General features: G+C 40.5%; 2 protein-coding genes across 2 annotated transcripts; one reads left to right on the top strand and one right to left on the bottom strand.

The window, feature by feature from the left end:
* Positions 1-97: 97 nt before the first annotated feature.
* On the bottom strand, positions 98-12424 carry LOC119905904 (ATPase family AAA domain-containing protein 3-like). The gene is made up of 16 exons (XM_038723278.1): positions 12046-12424; positions 11186-11262; positions 10979-11080; positions 10813-10872; positions 10659-10728; positions 6385-6550; positions 6151-6220; positions 5860-6015; positions 5073-5129; positions 4819-4944; positions 4095-4219; positions 3850-3901; positions 3693-3763; positions 3449-3616; positions 2996-3104; positions 98-2885 (listed from the first exon to the last, which is right to left on the bottom strand). Exons 1-16 carry the CDS (start codon positions 12185-12187, stop codon positions 1218-1220), a joined length of 3219 nt encoding a protein of 1072 aa, XP_038579206.1. The 5' UTR covers positions 12188-12424; the 3' UTR covers positions 98-1217.
* Positions 12425-13803: 1379 nt separating this feature from the next.
* On the top strand, positions 13804-17958 carry LOC119905902 (succinate dehydrogenase [ubiquinone] iron-sulfur subunit, mitochondrial-like). Its single transcript, XM_038723276.1, has 8 exons — positions 13804-13961; positions 15244-15377; positions 15483-15568; positions 15658-15794; positions 15994-16110; positions 16316-16417; positions 17231-17353; positions 17449-17958. The coding sequence occupies exons 1-8, from the start codon at positions 13896-13898 to the stop codon at positions 17527-17529; spliced, it is 846 nt and encodes a 281-aa protein (XP_038579204.1). The 5' UTR covers positions 13804-13895; the 3' UTR covers positions 17530-17958.
* The last annotated feature ends 727 nt before the right edge of the window (positions 17959-18685 follow it).

The following is an 18685-nucleotide window of genomic DNA, read 5'->3' as shown; positions in this document are numbered from 1 at the left end:
TGTCATTCCAATCACATGAGCAAAGATGAGAACACATTCTCCTAGCGAGAGGTTATTTCAGAACAGCAACTACAGACAGATTATACAGAGGTCCTGGTGACAACTTCAGTTTGGTTTATTATAATTCCAGAAATTTCATAAGCACTGACAAACACTTCTGCAATGACTAACAATGCCAATGACATCCTGATGCAACTCAGAAAAGCAATCCACTATTATCCACTGGCACAACAGGACACATTCCAGTGACAGTGAAGGCATTACCTTGGTTTGGTATTCTATAGCAAATACATAATACATTTTCAATCTGCATGGACAGTCCCAAATTACTACCAGTCACAGATATTCACAATATTAATTATTGTTTTAAAATATAAACTACAACTGAAACTGATTATTTTCATTAAAACTATTTAAGTCCCAGCTATTTTCTAGAGCCTTCGACTTTTAATTGTTTGTAGTGTCTGGCCAGCTGTCTGAAAGCCAAAGATATTATAATTAGAGTGATATAAACCTGAGAAAAGGCAAACATCCTCACATTTAAAAAGCTGAAACCAGTGTTAATAGGTAATTAATTACCTATGTTGCTGTTGTCAACTAAACATTTCAGCACTAATACAAACTGTATCAATGTTGGTGCATTTTTTTGTCACCGGGACCAGCAGCACTATGTTTGTATAACACCTGTATGGCTAGTATCAGTAGACAAAACACATATCAAACACCTGATGTAAACTGTTTTATTTGGGAAGCTGGGTTACTGTGGACCTAGTGTCACATAGTGTCCAAACTGCATTTAAATAATGGTCTGGCAGAACCCAGTGATTCTACGTGAAAGGTGCCAAAGTTTTTGTCATGGGCGGGTCTCCATCTGCACCAGCGGTCTTGCTAAGAAGTGCTAGGGAAGAAACGTTCGTAACGAACATTTTGCAGACATGTAATTGAACTCTTGCCAGTCTTACCGGTAACATCCCTTTTCAAAATGTCAAACAGACACAGACTTTGAAAATGGCAACCGTGACCAGAAGAGAGAAAGGTGGTTCACACATCCTTTTACTGAGAGTCCTGCAAACCTAAAGGCCAAAATCAAACTACTACCTAAATTTTGGCATTCACAGTGAGTGAGTTACAAACATTGAGAGCAGACAGAATTCAAGGTGAATGTTTCAGACTTACAGCTCAGGTGTGAATTACAATTCATCAAAGATTTCGAGTGATCATTTTGGACTGGACTTGGCTTCTGGTTTGTCATTGTCATCTCCACTCTGTTTGCTTGAAGGAAGCTTCTCAGTTTGACTGGGTTCAGCTTCTTCAACGCTGGGAGCCTGATAGGCAGCTGACCCCGGACTCTCAAGTTTCTCAGACTGTTTTGACAGAACAGTCTCTGTATCTACCTTGGTTTCTATGTTGGGAACAGCTACTGGGTTCATCTCATCTGTGACTTCAATTACTACAGTCTCTTCCTCCTCTGCAGCTTTTGTTGTTTCGGCCTTAGCTTCCTTGGCAGCAACCTCAGTAGTCTCGGGCAGTTTCAAATCCTCTGTAGCCATAGCATCAGCCTCCTTGATTGTTGGGACTTCTGCTTCCTGGGAAACCTCTGCGGGAGTGACTTTGGCTTCCTTGGCTTTGACCTCTGTAGGTAAAGGCTGACCTTCTGCCGTAAACTCAATGGCAGTCATCTGAGTCTCTGTTGAGATGACTTCAGCTTCCTTAGTAGCAGTCACGGTCATTGCAGGTTCGACCTCCTTAACAACATCTGTAGCAACACTCCCGGACTCCTTGACCACATTTGTCACCACTTTAACCTTTTTAGTAACTTCTGGTGTTTCAGACTCAGTTTCCACTACCACCTCATTTGTGTCCTTGACAACATCCCTTTCTATCGCTTCAACCTCCCTGGTGACCCCTACATCTGTCTCCTCAGTGATGGCTGCAGCAGCATCAGCCGCCTTGGCCACATCAGTTGCTTTTGCTTCCGCCTCTTTTACAGTGTTTGCCAAGGACTCAGTCACCTGAGCTACATTGTTTGCAATTTCCTCTGCAACCTCTGCAGCATCACTTACTGCTTCCTCAGCACCCTTAGTGGCTTCAGTTTCTACACCATCAACGGACGTGGCTGCTGACTCAGTCTCCTGGACAACAGTCTCCTGGAAGAGTTTGACTACTGTAGCCTCTGACTCCTGGATGACATTAGATACAACGGCGTCCAATTCCTTCTGCTGAGCAACAGCAGAGACTGTCGTCTCCAGGTGTGCAACAACATCCTGTTCCTCCTTGACTATTTCCGTGGCCTCAGTCTCTTGTGCAGCTCCATCAGTAGCTGGCTCTTCTTTACTTACAGCAGCAGTTTCTTGGATGGTGGAAGCTTCAGTCACTATATCCTTCACCTCAGGAACAACAGTGTCTGTAGCTACAGCTGTGCCTAGAACCTCCTCAGTCAGCTCCTTGATGGCCTCAACCTCCTGCACCAACTGAACAGCAGTAGCTGTCTCAACAATGGTTTCTACTGTTCCTCCAGTTGTCGCAGCAACAACTTTACTTTCTTTAACCAAAGTGGCTGCCTCTTTCAGTATAACTTCTGCCTCCACTTCTGACGGCAGAGTGGCTGCTTCTGCCGGTGCAGCGTTGCTCACAACCTCAAGCATTGGAAGGACTGGTGGTATGGTCGGGGTTGTAGCTTCGGATTGTGCAAACGAAGTGGCTTCCTGAGCTGTGATTCCGGCAGCCATTTCCTTAGGGAGGAGTACGCCAACCTTGCCAACCCCCACACCTGCTTCCATCAGCAGCCAGTCCATTTTCTGTGCATGCTGCTTGATGGCATCATCTACTCTCGAGTCAATCATCGCTTCAGTCAAAACTCCATCTTCAGAAGAGTATGCGGCAGCCTTCAAGGAAAACAAATTTTTTAAAATGCTTGGCTTTGGATTTGTTCTTTGTAATGATTAGTCATTTCTAAGCAGATTCATATTTTGTTTCAACAGGCTTTTCTACTCACCTGCCAGGCCACACCAAGTTTGGATATTTCACGGCCAGACATGCCTTCTGCTCGCTTTGCAATGTCTGAACACTTCAGGCCATAGTCAAACTGAGCCACCTTTAATCTCCTGCAGAGTTAAAGCATAAAAGGTTTGTACAGTAAGTAAGCCATAAGCTTTAACTTGTTTCTTATTCACTGATTATCTGTACATTTACTAGTTTTAACTGACCAATGCACTCTGCAACAGCTTCTGTACTACACTTCCTGAGGATTTAAACACCATTTCATGAAAGCAATAAGTAAAGACTCAGACACCACTTTGGTTTCAGGACTGAATATTATATACACCATTATGCAACTTGAGCTAGCAAGGCGGCCTCTAGGGAGCAATGCTTTCCTTTACGGCACTAAATCACCCCTGGTACGAAGCAGCAACTGTAGCTGTTAGTGATATACAATAAGTGTACTTACTGTCTCCCTGTAGTGGCAGGACCCAGCACAAATTTGTCAAAATACAGGCGCACCAATCTTTCTCTCTCTTCCAGACCGGGTATCGCAAAGTTTACAATCTCATCAATGCGATCATTAATGGCCCAGTCAAACTGTTCTGGCTGGTTACTAGCAAGCACCAGCATGAACCTGAGGAGAGAAAAGAACACAGTCATGGCAATGACCTTTTCATGTCCAACGATGCACAATAATGTAAGACACCAACTTGTTGCTCTGCTCCCCAGTGCGGTAGAGGAATGCATTGAGGGTGGCTCTGAGGTCCTCACTGATTTTCTCCTGCAATGCAAAAATCATGACTCATGAATATATGATTAAAACACAGGGCACCATCACCATGCATATGGCACTGCAGCTGAACTCACTGTGGCTCGCTTTCGCAGGAACGCATCAGCTTCATCTACAAACAGCAAGACACTGCAGAGAACCAGAGAACATCAAAGAGAATGAGCTTAAAAACTAGAGCTTTTTAATTAGCCAGGAGAATCACAGCAACTAAGTATGTAACCCGACATTCAGTGTAAACTATTAAACTTTCAGAGTCAAGATTAAACAGCTGATACACTTTATAGTACTTATAGTGTTAATGGAGCAAATAAAAGTGCCCTACCCTCGCCTACTGGTGCTGGCCCAGTCAAACACTTTGTGCATGGCAGTGACTCCATCACGCCCCATGGGTGCCACGTCCCCACCTGTCATAATGGCATAGTCCATCCCTGAATGGAGAGCCAGTTTCTGAAAGGCAGTGCAAACAGCTTTGTTCAAAAAACGAACATAGAAATGCACAACCGTCTTTAAAATGTTACATAGCAAACTAAATATATAGAAAGTTTACTGGCTTTACGACTGCACTCTATGCATGTATGTACTGTATCTATAAAGCATCAAAGTAGTATCTAAAAATTGTACCCTAATAGTTTAAATACTGTTATGTACAATATATACATACATATTTTAAAGTGATATCTGTAAGATCTGTAAAGTTATGTAGTGAAATGTTTCCTAATCAGCCATTTCTGTGGTGTTTTCTGCATTCAGCCATCACTGCGCATGCTAACGGTCCAGTTATCTTTCTATAAATTCAAAACAAACCAGAAATGCATTACATTAAATGGCAGAGATTAGGCCACAATATGTAAAGACTTTCAAGAATCGGCTACAATAGGTTGGACGAATACTGTATTATGTAAATCAGCAGTAAAATGTAGCAAAACACGCCATTTTTTAATAGAAAACGTCACTGTACTAACCCTCGACTATCTACTGAAGTCATAATTAACTTTTAAAAACACAAAAAGAGAAAGAAATTCAAAATGTGTTTGACTGAGCTATACCTTGGCAAAGAGTGTTTTTCCAGTTCCAGGGGGTCCATACATCAGGATGTTTCTGTACAAGCCTTTGTTCTGCCTGGTGTTACGCGTGGCGATGGCAATGTCCCTCACTCGTTCCTCCAAACCTGCCTGTGTATGCAGAGGTTACGATCTTATGTGTGTTCTATAGAACATTCTTTTTTACAAAGTCATAAAAAGTTACATGAACGTTAAATTCAATTCAATACAACAAAACCCATGAATAGTAAATGACTCACATTGAGCACCACGCCCTCTAAGGCATCCTGCGGTCGGCTTCTCAGACGCTTGGCTGTCTAAAGATGAAGAAAACAGAGGGAATTGCGAAGTGACTTTTTTTTAGCACCAATTATTTTCACATTTAAAAACTAGTCAAGGAATTATGTCTGAGCGCTTATAAAAACCATTCTTAGTATTTTGTCATATTCTACAGAAAAGCTGCATAATTTTAACACTTTATCACCAGTGACTCTTTTGCTCTGCTACAGATTCATTTAAAAATTCAGTTTCTTGTGAAAAATAACCAAAGAAATCCTGAAAATTACTACTTTGAACATTCATTTTGGAGTCTGAGAAACACAATTAAAGTACTCATTCATTTTACACACTTCATTGGTATAACATATAGCATGTTTTAAGTGTTTGCTATTTTCACGCAACATTCTGAAATTCTCTAAAATTCTGTCCCTTTGGCAGGATTAGCTGGATGTGCTGCAGACGATACATGAATAAACAGTTCCATTTAAACAATCTCATCAGAAAATGAATTTGATGCGCTACCAGCTGTTACAAGCTGATGTCATAAACCTCAATTACTGTTATTTACGAACAGTGGTTCCCAAAAAAGTGTAAAATAACCCCTGTATAGAACACATTTCATTTCCATATAAAGCTGCCTCATTAAAATATACTATTACACACATCCTGCATGTATATCTTGTGTAGATGATGGTAGTTTGATTTTATCAACAGGCGACCAACCACACAAATAATAGTATAAACATGAAAACTGGGTTGTAGTTTGACCTTGATTGGGTGTTTGAGGGCCTCTGCAACAGTTAACCTGGATGTCTCCCGGACCAGTGAGGGTTTGCCCAGACGTGCCTCTACGTAGCGCCCAGCCACCGCTGTGGCATTCCTGGAAGAATACACCCCTGCTGCCAACAGGGTCAAACCAGCCACCTGTGAATGGCAAACCAGCACACATACACATCTTCAAACAAAGTGTACGGCATATAAAATATAAACACCACTGCTTTCCACAATCCTCTGCTGTCCTGCTGCGGTGAAAGTGTGACAGGTCTGACGTGGATTTACCGTGGCTGTGAGTTTGTCCCAGTCGGAGATGAAGGCCCTAAATCCCTCCCCAAACACTGCTCCTGCCGTCCTGCCAGGAACAAAACACAATTATCACACTTACTGCCTCCACTGTGGCAGCCACACTCCCTGCCACCCTCTGGGATTTTTGTTTGACAGCTGAGAGAGAGACTAGGAGATAACATGCCAGTTATTCTGAGGATTAAGGAAAGTGGAAAGTCATTTTGTCCTCACTTTATAGATTCAAGGACAGTTTGTCTGTGTTCAGCAGCTTTCAGGCGGATCTGCTCCCTGATCAGGTCTGCATTCTCCCGCTCCACCTGGGCACGGGCTTTGGCCTCCGCCTCAACACGAAGCAAGTCATTCTTGTGTCTCAGCTCCATTTCATGTTCAATGGTAGCTGGGAGGAAAAGAAGGAGATATTAATAACTACATGGATGTGACCACTTCTGACAGGGCTGAGCGTTTGACCTACTTTAAATCAGTGTGCTTTAACTTATTATGACACTTTGAGAAAACTAGACTGAACTGATTTAAAGATAAAGTACTGTACTTGTTGGCTCTTCAAATGCGGAAATCCTATGTATTTTGCACTGAAGTGGTTGTTAAGTAATATATGATTATCATAGCCTTACAGTGGCCTGTAACCTTTTCCTGATAATGGCATACCTTTTGATATAAAATGTTTCCATAGAAATGAAAACAAATCTACTGAATTATTGGTCATTTTTGGTGACTGTTTTAAGTAAACCTTTTTTCCTTGTCTCTTATTCTGTTCTATTAATGTCTCTGTCTGCTTCTGTTTATTTCTGTGTGTAACTGGGCATTGGGCATCAGTCAACCTACTATCTGAAATTTAAAGCAGCAGAATTATTTTTTGGCAACTTGGCGGCTGTGGAACCAGTTGTAAACATGACACCTGTAACGGAGTCAAGCGGGAACCTCTGGGTCTGAAAAGCCAAAGTGGAAGTGCCTTAAACATGCATTCTTTCAAATGGCCTGCAGGGGGCGACTCTACTGGTTATAAAAAAGAATGATTGATTGAAGTCTGATTGCTTTAGACTTAATGGCAACACTGTGTACATTTGATACAGCGTATCTAATTATCTTATTAGGAGTCAGCTGTTAATTTTTCCACTAAACATATTTTCTTTTATACTTGCTTTTCGCTAGCCAAAATGAACATCCCAGTTAATATCACAGTTAATGTGAATGACTGATGTGCCTTGCTAACCAAGCTACGTAGCTAGCTCCACCCGCTCTTCAAAATATGATCACTTCTGGTCACATCTGGTTCAAAAAAACCAAGATGGCAATGGCCAAAACGCCAAACTCGAGGCTTCAAAACGGTAGTCCACAAATCAACTGGTGACATCGCAGTGGTTACGTCCATTTCTTATACATGCAGGGTACATGCAGCAAACAGCACCAGCATGGACACTGTGACCTATCTGATTTGTTTTTGTTATTATTTGTTGTATTATTTTTATTTTATTTGTACTGTCGTTGAATCCACCCCTTACTACCCACTTAATAGGCCCCTGCGAATGTGCTAGCAAACAGTTGCCTATTTACACATCCAGTCACGTTTTTGGTGACATAACGAACGTACATCCAATATTCACTCTCCTTTTAGTTTGGTTTCGGTCTCCACCATCTCCTGAGAAAACATCTGTCTCTTTAGCTGCTAAATGCTACACTGTGTTCACCAGCTAGTCGCCAACTTTGCCAGTCTGCAGTTTAGAGCTGGGCAGTAAATACTGTTGATTTATCAGAGCTTGAGCGTGTAACCAAGTAGTAAAAATAAAGTTACCAAAAGAAGCTAAAACTTCTGCAGAGTTGAGAGACACTGCAGAGTCGGGGGATATTTTCTGTGGATGTTTCAATAAGAGCGACACTTTTTACACAACACATAGTAATTTCATACATTGTTAATAAAGAAATATTGATTAGTGCTGCTTTAAATTAATATTTTCTTCATAAGGAAAAAATCCTTAACGTAGAACTGAAGTTTTTTTTATATCAAATACAATATATGATATATATATATTTTGACGATCATTACTGTATGAACGCCTACACAATTTATTCATTTACTTATTAAGCCACCAAAAGCTATTTGTGTCTTTGTTTTTTGTAGTTTAAAGGAAATAAGAATTAGTTAAAGAGGTGGTATTATGCTCACTTTCATGTTCAAAAATCCTATTTAGGGGTTGTACCAGAACAGGTTTACATGGTTTCATTTTCAAAAAACACCATATTTTTTGTCATACTGCACATTGCTGCAGCTCCGTGTTGAAGGCTTTGTTTTAGCTATGGAGTGATACAGTGGATAGAAAAAGTCTACACACCCCTGTTAAAATGCCAGGTTCTTATAATGTAAAATAATGAGACAAAGATAAATCATGTCAGAACCTTTTCCACCTTTAATGTGACCTATAATGTGAACAATTGAAATTGAAAAACAAACTGAAATCTTTGAGGGGGGGAAAATGAAAAATAAAAACCCTCAAATAACCTGGTTGCATAAGTGTGCACACCCTTAGACTAATACTTGAAGCACCTTTTGGGGTTATATTACAGCAGTCAGTCTTTTTGAATAGGAGTCTATTAGCATGGCACATCTTGACGTGGCAATATTTGCCCACTCTTCTTTGCAAAAGCGCTCCAAATCTGTCAGATTGCGAGGACATTGCCTGTGCACAGCCCTCTTCAGATCACCCCACTGATGTTCAGTTGGATTCAGGTCTGGGCTCTGGCTGGGCCATTCCAAAACATTAATCTTCTTCTGGTGAAGCCATGCTGTTGTGGATTTAGATGTGTGCTTTGGGTCGTTGTCGTGCTGAAAGATGAACTTCCTCTTCATCTTCATCTTTCTAATGGACGCCTGAAGGTTTTGTGCCAAAACTGCCTGGTATTTGGAACTGTTCATAATTCCCTCCACCCTGACTAAGGCCCCGGTTCAAGCTGAAGAAAAACAGCCCCAAAGCATGATGCTGCCACCACCATGCTTCGCTGTGGGTATGCTGTTCCTTGGGTGATGTGCAGTGTTGTTTTTGTGCCAAACATACCTTTTGGAATTATGGCCAAACAGTTCTACCTTGGTTTCATCAGACCATAACACATTTTGCCACATGCTTTTGGGGGACTTGATGTTTGTTTTTGCAAACTTCAGCTGTTCTTTGTAATCAAAGGCTTCCGTCTTGCCACCCTACCCCATAGCCCATTCATATGAAGAATACGGAGATAGTTGTCACATTTACCACATAGCCAGTACTTGCCAGAAATTCCTGCAGTTCCTCTAATGTTGCTGTAGGCCTCTTGGAAGCCTCCCTGACCAGTTTTCTTTTCGTCTTTTCATCAATTTTGGAGGGACGTCCAGTTCTTGGTAAAGTCACAGTTTATATATTTTCCATATTTTCTCCACTTGATGATGACTGTCTTCACTGTGATTTCAGTTTGTTTTTCAATTGAATTGTTCACATTATAGGTCACATTAAAGGTGGAAAAAGTTCTGACATGATTTATCTTTGTCTCGTTATTTTACATCATAAGAACCTGGCATTTTAACAGGGGTGTGTAGACTTTTTCTATCCACTGTACATCTTGTCTCTAAATGATCTTTGTTGGGAGTTGCACATGCGCAGTTCCTAGTTAAGGAATACTAGCAGTAGTAGTAGCAGCCGGTAAACAGCTTCGATTCAGCTGTAGGCTACTTGTTGCCAACCAGCTTGGCAACATGGACTGGAGCAAGAGTTTCAGAGTGGTGAGTTATTAATCTGTAACAAAAGTATCTTTCATCCATAAAGTTTTAACTGAGCTCTGTCTCTACATCACAGGAACAACTTTATGTCCACTGACTGCCTGGAGGGTAGCTAGTGTTTGGAAGGGAGAGCAGAGCTGTGTGCTGCAGCTCACTGTTTTTCCACCGGTGTTTTTGAGGGCGTGTCGGACTAGCCGCTTGGTGAGCGTTATATGAGGCGCATTTAGCTGCATTCGTCACAGGGATGAAAGGGAAGCGGCTGGACTACAAACGAGCTGTTTTCAGGCAGTTCAGAGCAGAGCTTTCTGTGGGAAATGGGAACTCCCTTTGGGCTGGACTTTGGGCTGGACTTTTCACTTTGCAAACCTGTTACATGCACAAAAAAAGATATATAACTCAATAAAGCAGAGGGAAAAAGCCAAAAAGCATAAAAACCACCTCTTTAAATATAATAATATATTCTGTGAGTGTCTTGAAACTCCACTGGGATGGAAAGTTTTCTTCCAACACAGAGTACAGACCCAAGGGAGACTTTAAAGAGCCACAAATCTCACAGTGAGCCATGTAATCGCTGAGCGATCTGTACTGATCAACAAGCTTATTGACCCCTGCAGATATATTATGGCCATTATTTGCTTTGTAGAAGCACAAATCCTAGTTATTGCTTTAAGTTGGGTAATAAAGTCATGTTTGGAGTGAGTGAATAATGTGTAAAGGCACAGGTGTATTTGGTTGTATCTTCTACCTTTTCTCATGGCCTCTTGCTTCATAACTGATTCTTCTTGTTTGCGAAGGTTCTCCTCATTGAGGAATTGCTGTGGGTAAAAAACACATGATGAACGGTTAATTCTGATATTCAGTTCCATTCTGGTGTTCAAGTGTACATTTAAAAGGTTTACCTGTTGCCTGAGCTGATCATCATACCTCTGTCTGGCAAGTTTGTCTTGATACAGTGCTCGCTAGAGGTGAAATAATGAATTACATCCACATGTAAAATTCTGTATATATTACTTTAGGTGAATCTTTTGTCAGAATAGCATGGTGTGGACAATGTTGATTCCATACTGCATGGTTTTGCTTTGTCTCCTCTCCAAGTGTTTTCCGTCTCTCCTCTCCCTGGAGGTGGATCTGCTCACCCTTCAGCTGCTCCAAAGCGGCCTCATATTCCTGTTGGGGAGTCTGTGTTATGTTTTCTGACATAATGGATTTGGTAGCTACCTCTTGTGAACACACAGTATCAGTGGATCACACAATCACATCAAAGGCACCTACTTTCACTTTACTCTGATGCTCCAGCTGTGAAGTCTGCTCCTGCATTTGAGCCAGTGCCAGCGCTTCTTTGGCATGTCCTGTTGAAAAAAAATTAGGAAAGAATTATGCAGCTTTATTCATTTAGCTACTCAGATTTTAACCACTAGGTGAATTATAGTTACACTTGGTGGGTTTAATATAGGCTTACAGCCACCACAAGATGATGCGCCTGTTTGTCAGTGTGGGAGAGCATAGCAGAAATCTAAAAGGTGAATTAAGTGACCATTGCGTTTGACAGGCACTAGGTAAAAATGCCCCCATATATTGAACAGCAGTAAACATGTTCATCTGCACATGCTGAAATGAAGGGAATAGACAGGTGATGGCTGAGCTCGCTGGGACACTTTGTTCCTTCTTAGCTCCCTGACACGCCCACCAAAACAACTTCGCTGCAGACTGAGGTCAAATATGCAGGCACACGTGTGGGATCTTTAGACTTAAGAATTGACTTTCTGATAAAGTTAACATACATCACATTAAGGCGGAACATATTGGGATAAAACTGCCATCCTACGGTGTTTTGGAGGTAAACCAGTTTTAAAAGTTGAAACAAAAACGTGCTGCTGTGACAGGTGTGTGGCGAATTAAAGAATGACACCCGACAGTTTAGCAGTGTTCATACAACATGATGCTCGAAGTGCCCACATTTGCCAGTTGGACGCTGAACTTTCAGCTTAACGTTTTGTTTGGATTTGTGAGGGAGTCTCGGCCGAAAAGAACAGAACGTGCCAACATGCGACAGTAAAAAAAAACACTGGACTTCAAAATAGCACTGACTTACAGATAACAAGTACTTTTGTAAGTTAAAAATTAGTACGCACGTGATTTGTCGAGCTCCCTCGCAGCTTTTGCAGCTCTCTCAAGTCCTGTCGGGTCAAAGTTACTCCACCTATCCCCGGGTTTGTCTGCAGCTGCTGTGGGCGGCGGCGCGGAGCCCTTCCTCCAGCCGAAGAGCCACGACATGCTGCTTCTGTACTGTAGTTTGAGTTACAGTGGCTCCACGGTGGTAATCCAGCTAGCACATGATTTTGGACCAGAGTCTAAAGTGAAAGACAAACTTCCGGTCATAACCTTCAAAATAGAATAGGCCTACATATGATATTCAAGTATTGACGAATAGAATAGCCTTCTGCAACATTTTATACAAGGTGAAGTGGAAAACCCCCAGGAGTGTGTGAGCAAGGAACTTAACACTCAGTTGCTTCACGGGGATTGTCCCTTGATTCTCACTTGTTAATTGCTTTGGATAAACACGTCCCTTAAGTGAATAAATTAAAAGAAAGAGGAGGAGCTTGATCAAATCTCCTTTTTATTGTGACTTGTGTGGCCTGTTATTTATACCATATGTCCGCAACAAAAAAAATACAGCATTAACATAAAGAATAAGAAGTCATGGTCATCGTTTAGCTGACATATTGATTTTTTTTAAATTCTGAAAATATGAAAAATTAAAATCACTGTAGGCTTTAAAGTCCAGTAGACCCATGCTTATTGCTTAAACCAGGTATTATGTGAAGTGCATGGAGTATTTATTTAATTTATGTGACTGATAGATGGGCTCACACAGTTTTACCATTCAGAATGAAATAAATAACATAAGAATTTTTTTCTATTGGGAAAACTGGGGGGCAACATTGTCTATTTAAAGGTCTGAGCCAGGGAAATGTTTGGGCAGCCCCATAGGCTGAATAGACCAATACCACAGATGAGGTGTGCAATCTAATTTGGAGATTCAGTGATTAATTTTATTGGCCATGTTAACAATATAAACACTTAGCTCATATCTCTTTTATTTGCCTTTAATAAGTGAACTTAAAGCAAAAGTGATTACTTTGTTTTAAAGAATAAAGTATTTCCATGGCAGAAATTGGAGTAGTGCAGCAGAACACCACCCATCATATAGGCATATGTTTTATATATAAAAAAATGGGTCAAGGACATATTGTGTAACAATACATGCCAAGTATGACACAAAACTCATAGAACTTCATTAAGATTGCCTGAAAAGAGACAAAGAAAGACATTAATAAGAAAACAAAATTACATTTTCAAAATATTTTACACATACATACAATACATTCAGTAAAGTGTTTAAAAATATGTATTTTAAAATGACTTCCCTATATTCAAATAAAAAGGACTGGGAGATTTGGTCAGAGCAAAATTATAGTCGATTCGCGTAACCCAGTAAAAACAAATTGCACAGTACCGGCATAGCACTGAATGTTTTCTGTTATTAGGGATACATAACTGTCCCTCGTTTACAGTAATGACAGTTGTGAAAGAGGCTCTTCATATGGTGCCTTCAGGTACTGTCGGATGTTTAGTTATTTATGAATAAAGTGTACATTTACGACCAATGGGGCTAGTGTTATTTTATAAGGACACATAGTGCCAAATTCATGCTTGTTGCTCAGTTTATTCTTACTCGTCTCCAGCTGCCGCGCAAAATATCTGCTTGCCTGTTTGTGGTCTAGCAGACGGATGGGTGAGAGCCGGGTTACACCGGGAGTGCTTGAAGGCAACAACCATGACACGCTCCCTTACGTCACGTGAATACACGTAGAGGGCGGAGCTTATGCTTACAGTTGTTGAAACCTAAAGTGAGCTACCCCGTCTTTTCTGTAGGGCAGTGTGTAACGTTAAGCCACAAACACATCAAGTTATAAAGATGTCGGCAGTTTGTGTTGCCTTGAGTCGAAATGTTTTGGCTTTAAGGAATTCAGGAATGATGGTGGTAAGTAGCCTACAAAACAATTTGTATTTGATTTATAATAGACATATTATAGACTCATGGGTTAATAAATGTGTAACCTATGTTAACTAATGGGCTTTTGTGTTGATTGATTGACTGTTAAAGTTCTGCAAGGCTACACAATACCATCTAACGCTTTGTCATTAAACGGAGTGTAATGATACACCCTGCTCCCAGGCTGTATGTTTGTGAAGGCTAAATGTGACAGAATATTGAATAAACCTGTTCTGGCACTCTCTGCTTCAATGTGTGAATGACATTAGAAGAACTTAACATTAAGCAAAACAGTTCACGTTTCATTGTCAATATAATAAATGCTCAGTAATTTATGCAGTGTGAATGAGCTGAGCTGTTGTGCAACTCCTCCCTCCTATTTTATCAAGTATGGTTGTTTTTAGCAGGTAAGGTACACAAACACCTGTTTACTTTTCATAACTATGTATTAGATAGTTATTGTTAAGCAGCCTAAGTTATTGTGCTTAAGTTTATCTTCCATTGACCAAACAGTCAGTTAGGTAAGCGACGACTTCACAGTGATATAACACTTTCATGTCAATTCATCCAAACTACCACTAGAGGGAGACTCGACACCTTCTCATGCAAAACGACAGGCTCGAGACAGTGATCATTTCTAACCTGAAAGTGTATTGTATTTATTACATTTTACAAAATATATTATGTTTTGTAATACTTATTAAATGTTTTTTTGGGAATGATTTTATTATTTTGTTATTTTGATGTTATGGTACCTTTGTTTTATTATGTTAGTTTTTCTCTTCATTCTATTGTAAAATACAGATTGTTAATTTTTACATTTGTTGTTGTTTGTATGAGGTGATGTATTGACAATAATAGTATCCTCTGGTGTTGTGTGATAGAGTTACCAAGTGCTTCCTGTTTTAGCCATGGTTAATGTTCCTTTTGTACATTACAGGCCTTTCTAGTCTTTGCGACCACTCAAAGCACTTTTACAAATAGAAACCTACATTCATACACACATGAACAGACTGGTGGAACAGCCGCCAGGGGCAATTCAGGGTTCAGTATCATGCCCAAGCACACTTTGACATGCAGTCTGGAGGAGCTGGGATTGAACCGCCAATGTTTCAATAAACAGGCAACCTGCTGTACCTCCTGAGCCACAGCTGCCCCTCTTGCTTCTATTGCTTTTGTACTCTTATCTGAAAGAAAGTGCTGTAGTTATGCCATGAATTATGCCTACTGTAGATTTACTTCTCTGTGATTCAAATAATCTGTGATACAGATGGTGCGGTACGCTCAGACTGCCGCTGCCCCGGCTCCTGAACCCAGGGTCAAGAAGTTCCAGATTTACCGCTGGGACCCTGACACCACTGGAGACAAACCACGAATGCAGACGTATGAAATTGATCTCAACACGTAAGTCATGACCGCGTCCATGAACACAAAATATTTTATAGTATTTTCCTTTTTACGTTAACATACTCAATGTCATAATGTATTGACATGTTTCTGTAAATATAGCTGTGGTCCAATGGTTCTGGATGCCCTCATTAAGATCAAGAACGAGATTGACCCCACACTCACATTCAGACGCTCCTGCCGTGAGGGTAAGAAACAAAGAACTTCTTGATTCATCTTGCTGGTAATATAATAATTGTATTGTCTTGCATTTCAACATGATTTTGTATTTCTCTAGGTATCTGCGGCTCATGTGCCATGAATATAAATGGTGGCAACACACTGGCATGCCTTAACAAAATTGACACCAGCACAAGCAAACCGACCAAAATATACCCGCTCCCACACATGTATGTGGTCAAGGATCTGGTGCCTGTAAGTACTGCAAGTGTAGAATGTGTATTTCCATGGCCATATTAAAAAGGGTATAGCACAGGTTCATGAGCACAAGAGCAAAATGACAATAAAATGAGAAGATAGCATGAATTTAAAAGGAATAATAGAGTCATATATGGTGCATTTATTAGTTGTTTGGGTGCCTGTAATGAGTTCTCCCTGGTATGATTTCCACCAGGATATGAGCAACTTCTATGCACAGTACAAATCCATTGAGCCCTACCTGAAAAAGAAGGATGAAACTCGAGAAGGAAAGGAGCAGTATATCCAGTCCGTGGAGGACAGGCAAAAACTGGTAAATAAACCAAATTCTTACTGTAACAATTAACAGACCTCCCACATCCATCAGCCATATTAGAGATGTTCATATTTTGGACATAGTTCATCACTAGGATTTTTTTTAAAGATATAACAATTTTAATGATGGCATTATGAATTGCCTGTTCGTCATACAGGACTACAGAGACTCTCAGAATAAGCTGTTCTTCTTAACCCAACAGGACGGCCTGTATGAGTGCATCCTCTGTGCTTGCTGCAGCACCAGCTGTCCCAGCTACTGGTGGAACGGAGACAAATACCTGGGACCTGCTGTCCTAATGCAGGTGGGTAAAGACACTTTGACAAGAATAAAAGTCCAGAGCCACACTAGGGGTCTTGTCAGGCTGTAATGAATATTCCAAACCAGAAACCAAAATTATTGGGTGAAAGAAAATAGTGAGGCACATAGGAAGTTTAGTCTGAGGGTGGTGCCAGAGTAAAGGCCAAATTGTATATTTAATCAGATGGTGCACTTTAACAGCCTCAGCTGTACTAAGGCTCAGCTGTGCTTTGAGCTCCTGCTTGCTGATGTTAAGAGTTTGTAAATCGACTATGTGGTGATGTGATTTGAGGCATGTCAGTTCATCTCAGTTCCTCTAAAACTCATCATGCATATTTGGCGGTTTAAGAGGAATAATGTCATGAACTGAAGTGGTACACGTGTGGGAAATATGACCTGGCAGTGATCTTTCCAAATTTCATAGTAATCCATTAAATCAATGAAGACATTTCATTCTGGTGTAAATTTTTTCTACCAATTTACCAACACTAATGTCCCAACAATGTGACCACTCATTGAAAAAGGATCATAAAACTTAAGGTTCAGATCATTTAATAGCTTTGAGTCACGGATTGAAAGTCAGGGTTAAATTGATTTTAAAATGCTCTACTTTGACTCTGATGTAGCCCGCCCTCTCTGTCTGTAGTTACCACACTGTGTCAAAGGGAAGTGTACAGATATTAGAGAAACAGCAAAAAACATTTTTCTGTGATGACAAGCATGCACAGTGTCCCGGTAACACCAACATTTAAAATATATACAAAAATGATTCATGTTGGAGCAAACAACAGATAACAACTGTGTTTTTATCCCACAGGCATACCGGTGGATTATTGACTCCCGTGATGAATTCACTGAGGAACGTCTGTCTAAACTTCAGGACCCCTTCTCACTCTATCGCTGCCACACTATCATGAACTGCACTAAGACTTGCCCCAAGGTACATCCACACACAAACACACATTATCGCACAGAGTTCATAGAGTTTTTGTTTCTCACTGTCCGTTTGACACACTTATCCATACTGCTCCACAGGGACTCAACCCAGGAAAGGCCATTGCACAGATCAAGAAAATGATGGCAACTTACAAAGAGAAGAAAACAGCAGCTTCATGAACATCTGAAAACCCAGCAGGTTCAAGATCCCCTCATAATACCTTCAACTAAGTTAAGAGGAAGAGAAAACCAAGCAGGAACTTTTGCCTGCATCAGCAACTTTCATTAATATCGTGACTATGAGTGAGGCAACACATTGGACCACTATTTATCTGTGAATGTGAAACTACTAGGGTCTGTTGTACTTACTACTTAGGAATAGCTCATGAAATTGTATTCAGACTTTAACGATTTAAATATGTGTTGTGTATGTGCTGGATTCATTATCAAGGTGAAATATATGTTTTTGAATGAGGAAAGAACACATTACCCATGTTGATCGCGTTTATAATTTACATTGCAATAACCTATATTGAAGGATCTAATGAGACATTTTTAATTGCCAAAAAAGACTTCACACAAAAATAAACAGCCCTAAATAACAAGATACTTTCATTTTATGACATTATTTTATTTGTTACGAGATACCAACTTATTTTGTTCGATCATCAAATCAGAGTTCTCACTTAACATTTATTATCTTAGATATATAAAATACTTTGGTGTGATGTTATGATAATACACTTCCATATGTTGTTGCAATAAGAACAAGATCCAGTCAGCCTAAAGAGAAGAAGCTGATGATGGCTCTGTTCTATTTAAGTGTCCCCGCAAGTCGTGAAAGTGTGACATTGGGATTGCATGCACAATACAATCAGTCTAAAAAAGAAGGATCTAAATGGAGCACATCCAACTGACAACCAACTGCTCAACGTCAGCAAAACCAAGAAGCTGATCTTTGATTTTTAGGCAAAATGAAACAAAGACACTCTCCTGTCTACATCAGGGGAACTTAGTGGAACCCTTATAGGTTCATGGAAATCAGCTGCACAGACACGGCCCTCACACATCTCCATGGCAGTGAAGAAAGCTCAGAAATGGCTCTATTTCTTAAAGATACGAAAGAGAATTAACTTTTACAGAGTAATAGAAAGCATCTTGACTGGAAACATCACAAACTGGCATGGGATGTGCACGGCAGGATGGCTCTGCAGACGGTGATTAAAACTGCTCAGAAGACCATTGATACTGTTGATGATAAGTCCTTTTCCATCAGTACCCATTTCCCAAGCATCAGTGATGTCAGTGAGGTGAGGTGCCTGCAGAGCCCAAAGCA

This window comes from Micropterus salmoides, unplaced genomic scaffold, assembly GCF_014851395.1.
Source record: "Micropterus salmoides isolate LMB-PRFRI ecotype aquatic unplaced genomic scaffold, ASM1485139v1 Ms_hic_scaffold_16, whole genome shotgun sequence".
In the NCBI taxonomy this organism is placed as follows: Eukaryota; Metazoa; Chordata; class Actinopteri; order Centrarchiformes; family Centrarchidae; genus Micropterus; species Micropterus salmoides.
The sequence above is the reverse complement of the archived record's forward strand: the minus strand, read 5'-3'. Positions and strand labels throughout refer to the sequence as shown.

Excerpts from the sequence above, each read along its gene's own strand:
- LOC119905904 (XM_038723278.1), bottom strand. The coding sequence starts at position 12,187 with ATGTCGTGGCTCTTCGGCTGGAGGAAGGGCTCCGCGCCGCCGCCCACA. Across the intron at positions 11,263-12,045 it reads GAGGGAGCTCGACAAATCAC|GACATGCCAAAGAAGCGCTG; the intron begins GTGCGTACTAAT and ends TTTTTTCAACAG. Across the intron at positions 5,130-5,859 it reads CCCTCAAACACCCAATCAAG|ACAGCCAAGCGTCTGAGAAG; the intron begins GTCAAACTACAA and ends CTTCATCTTTAG.
- LOC119905902 (XM_038723276.1), top strand. The coding sequence starts at position 13,896 with ATGTCGGCAGTTTGTGTTGCCTTGAGTCGAAATGTTTTGGCTTTAAGG. Across the intron at positions 15,378-15,482 it reads TATGAAATTGATCTCAACAC|CTGTGGTCCAATGGTTCTGG; the intron begins GTAAGTCATGAC and ends CTGTAAATATAG. Across the intron at positions 15,795-15,993 it reads TGGTCAAGGATCTGGTGCCT|GATATGAGCAACTTCTATGC; the intron begins GTAAGTACTGCA and ends GATTTCCACCAG.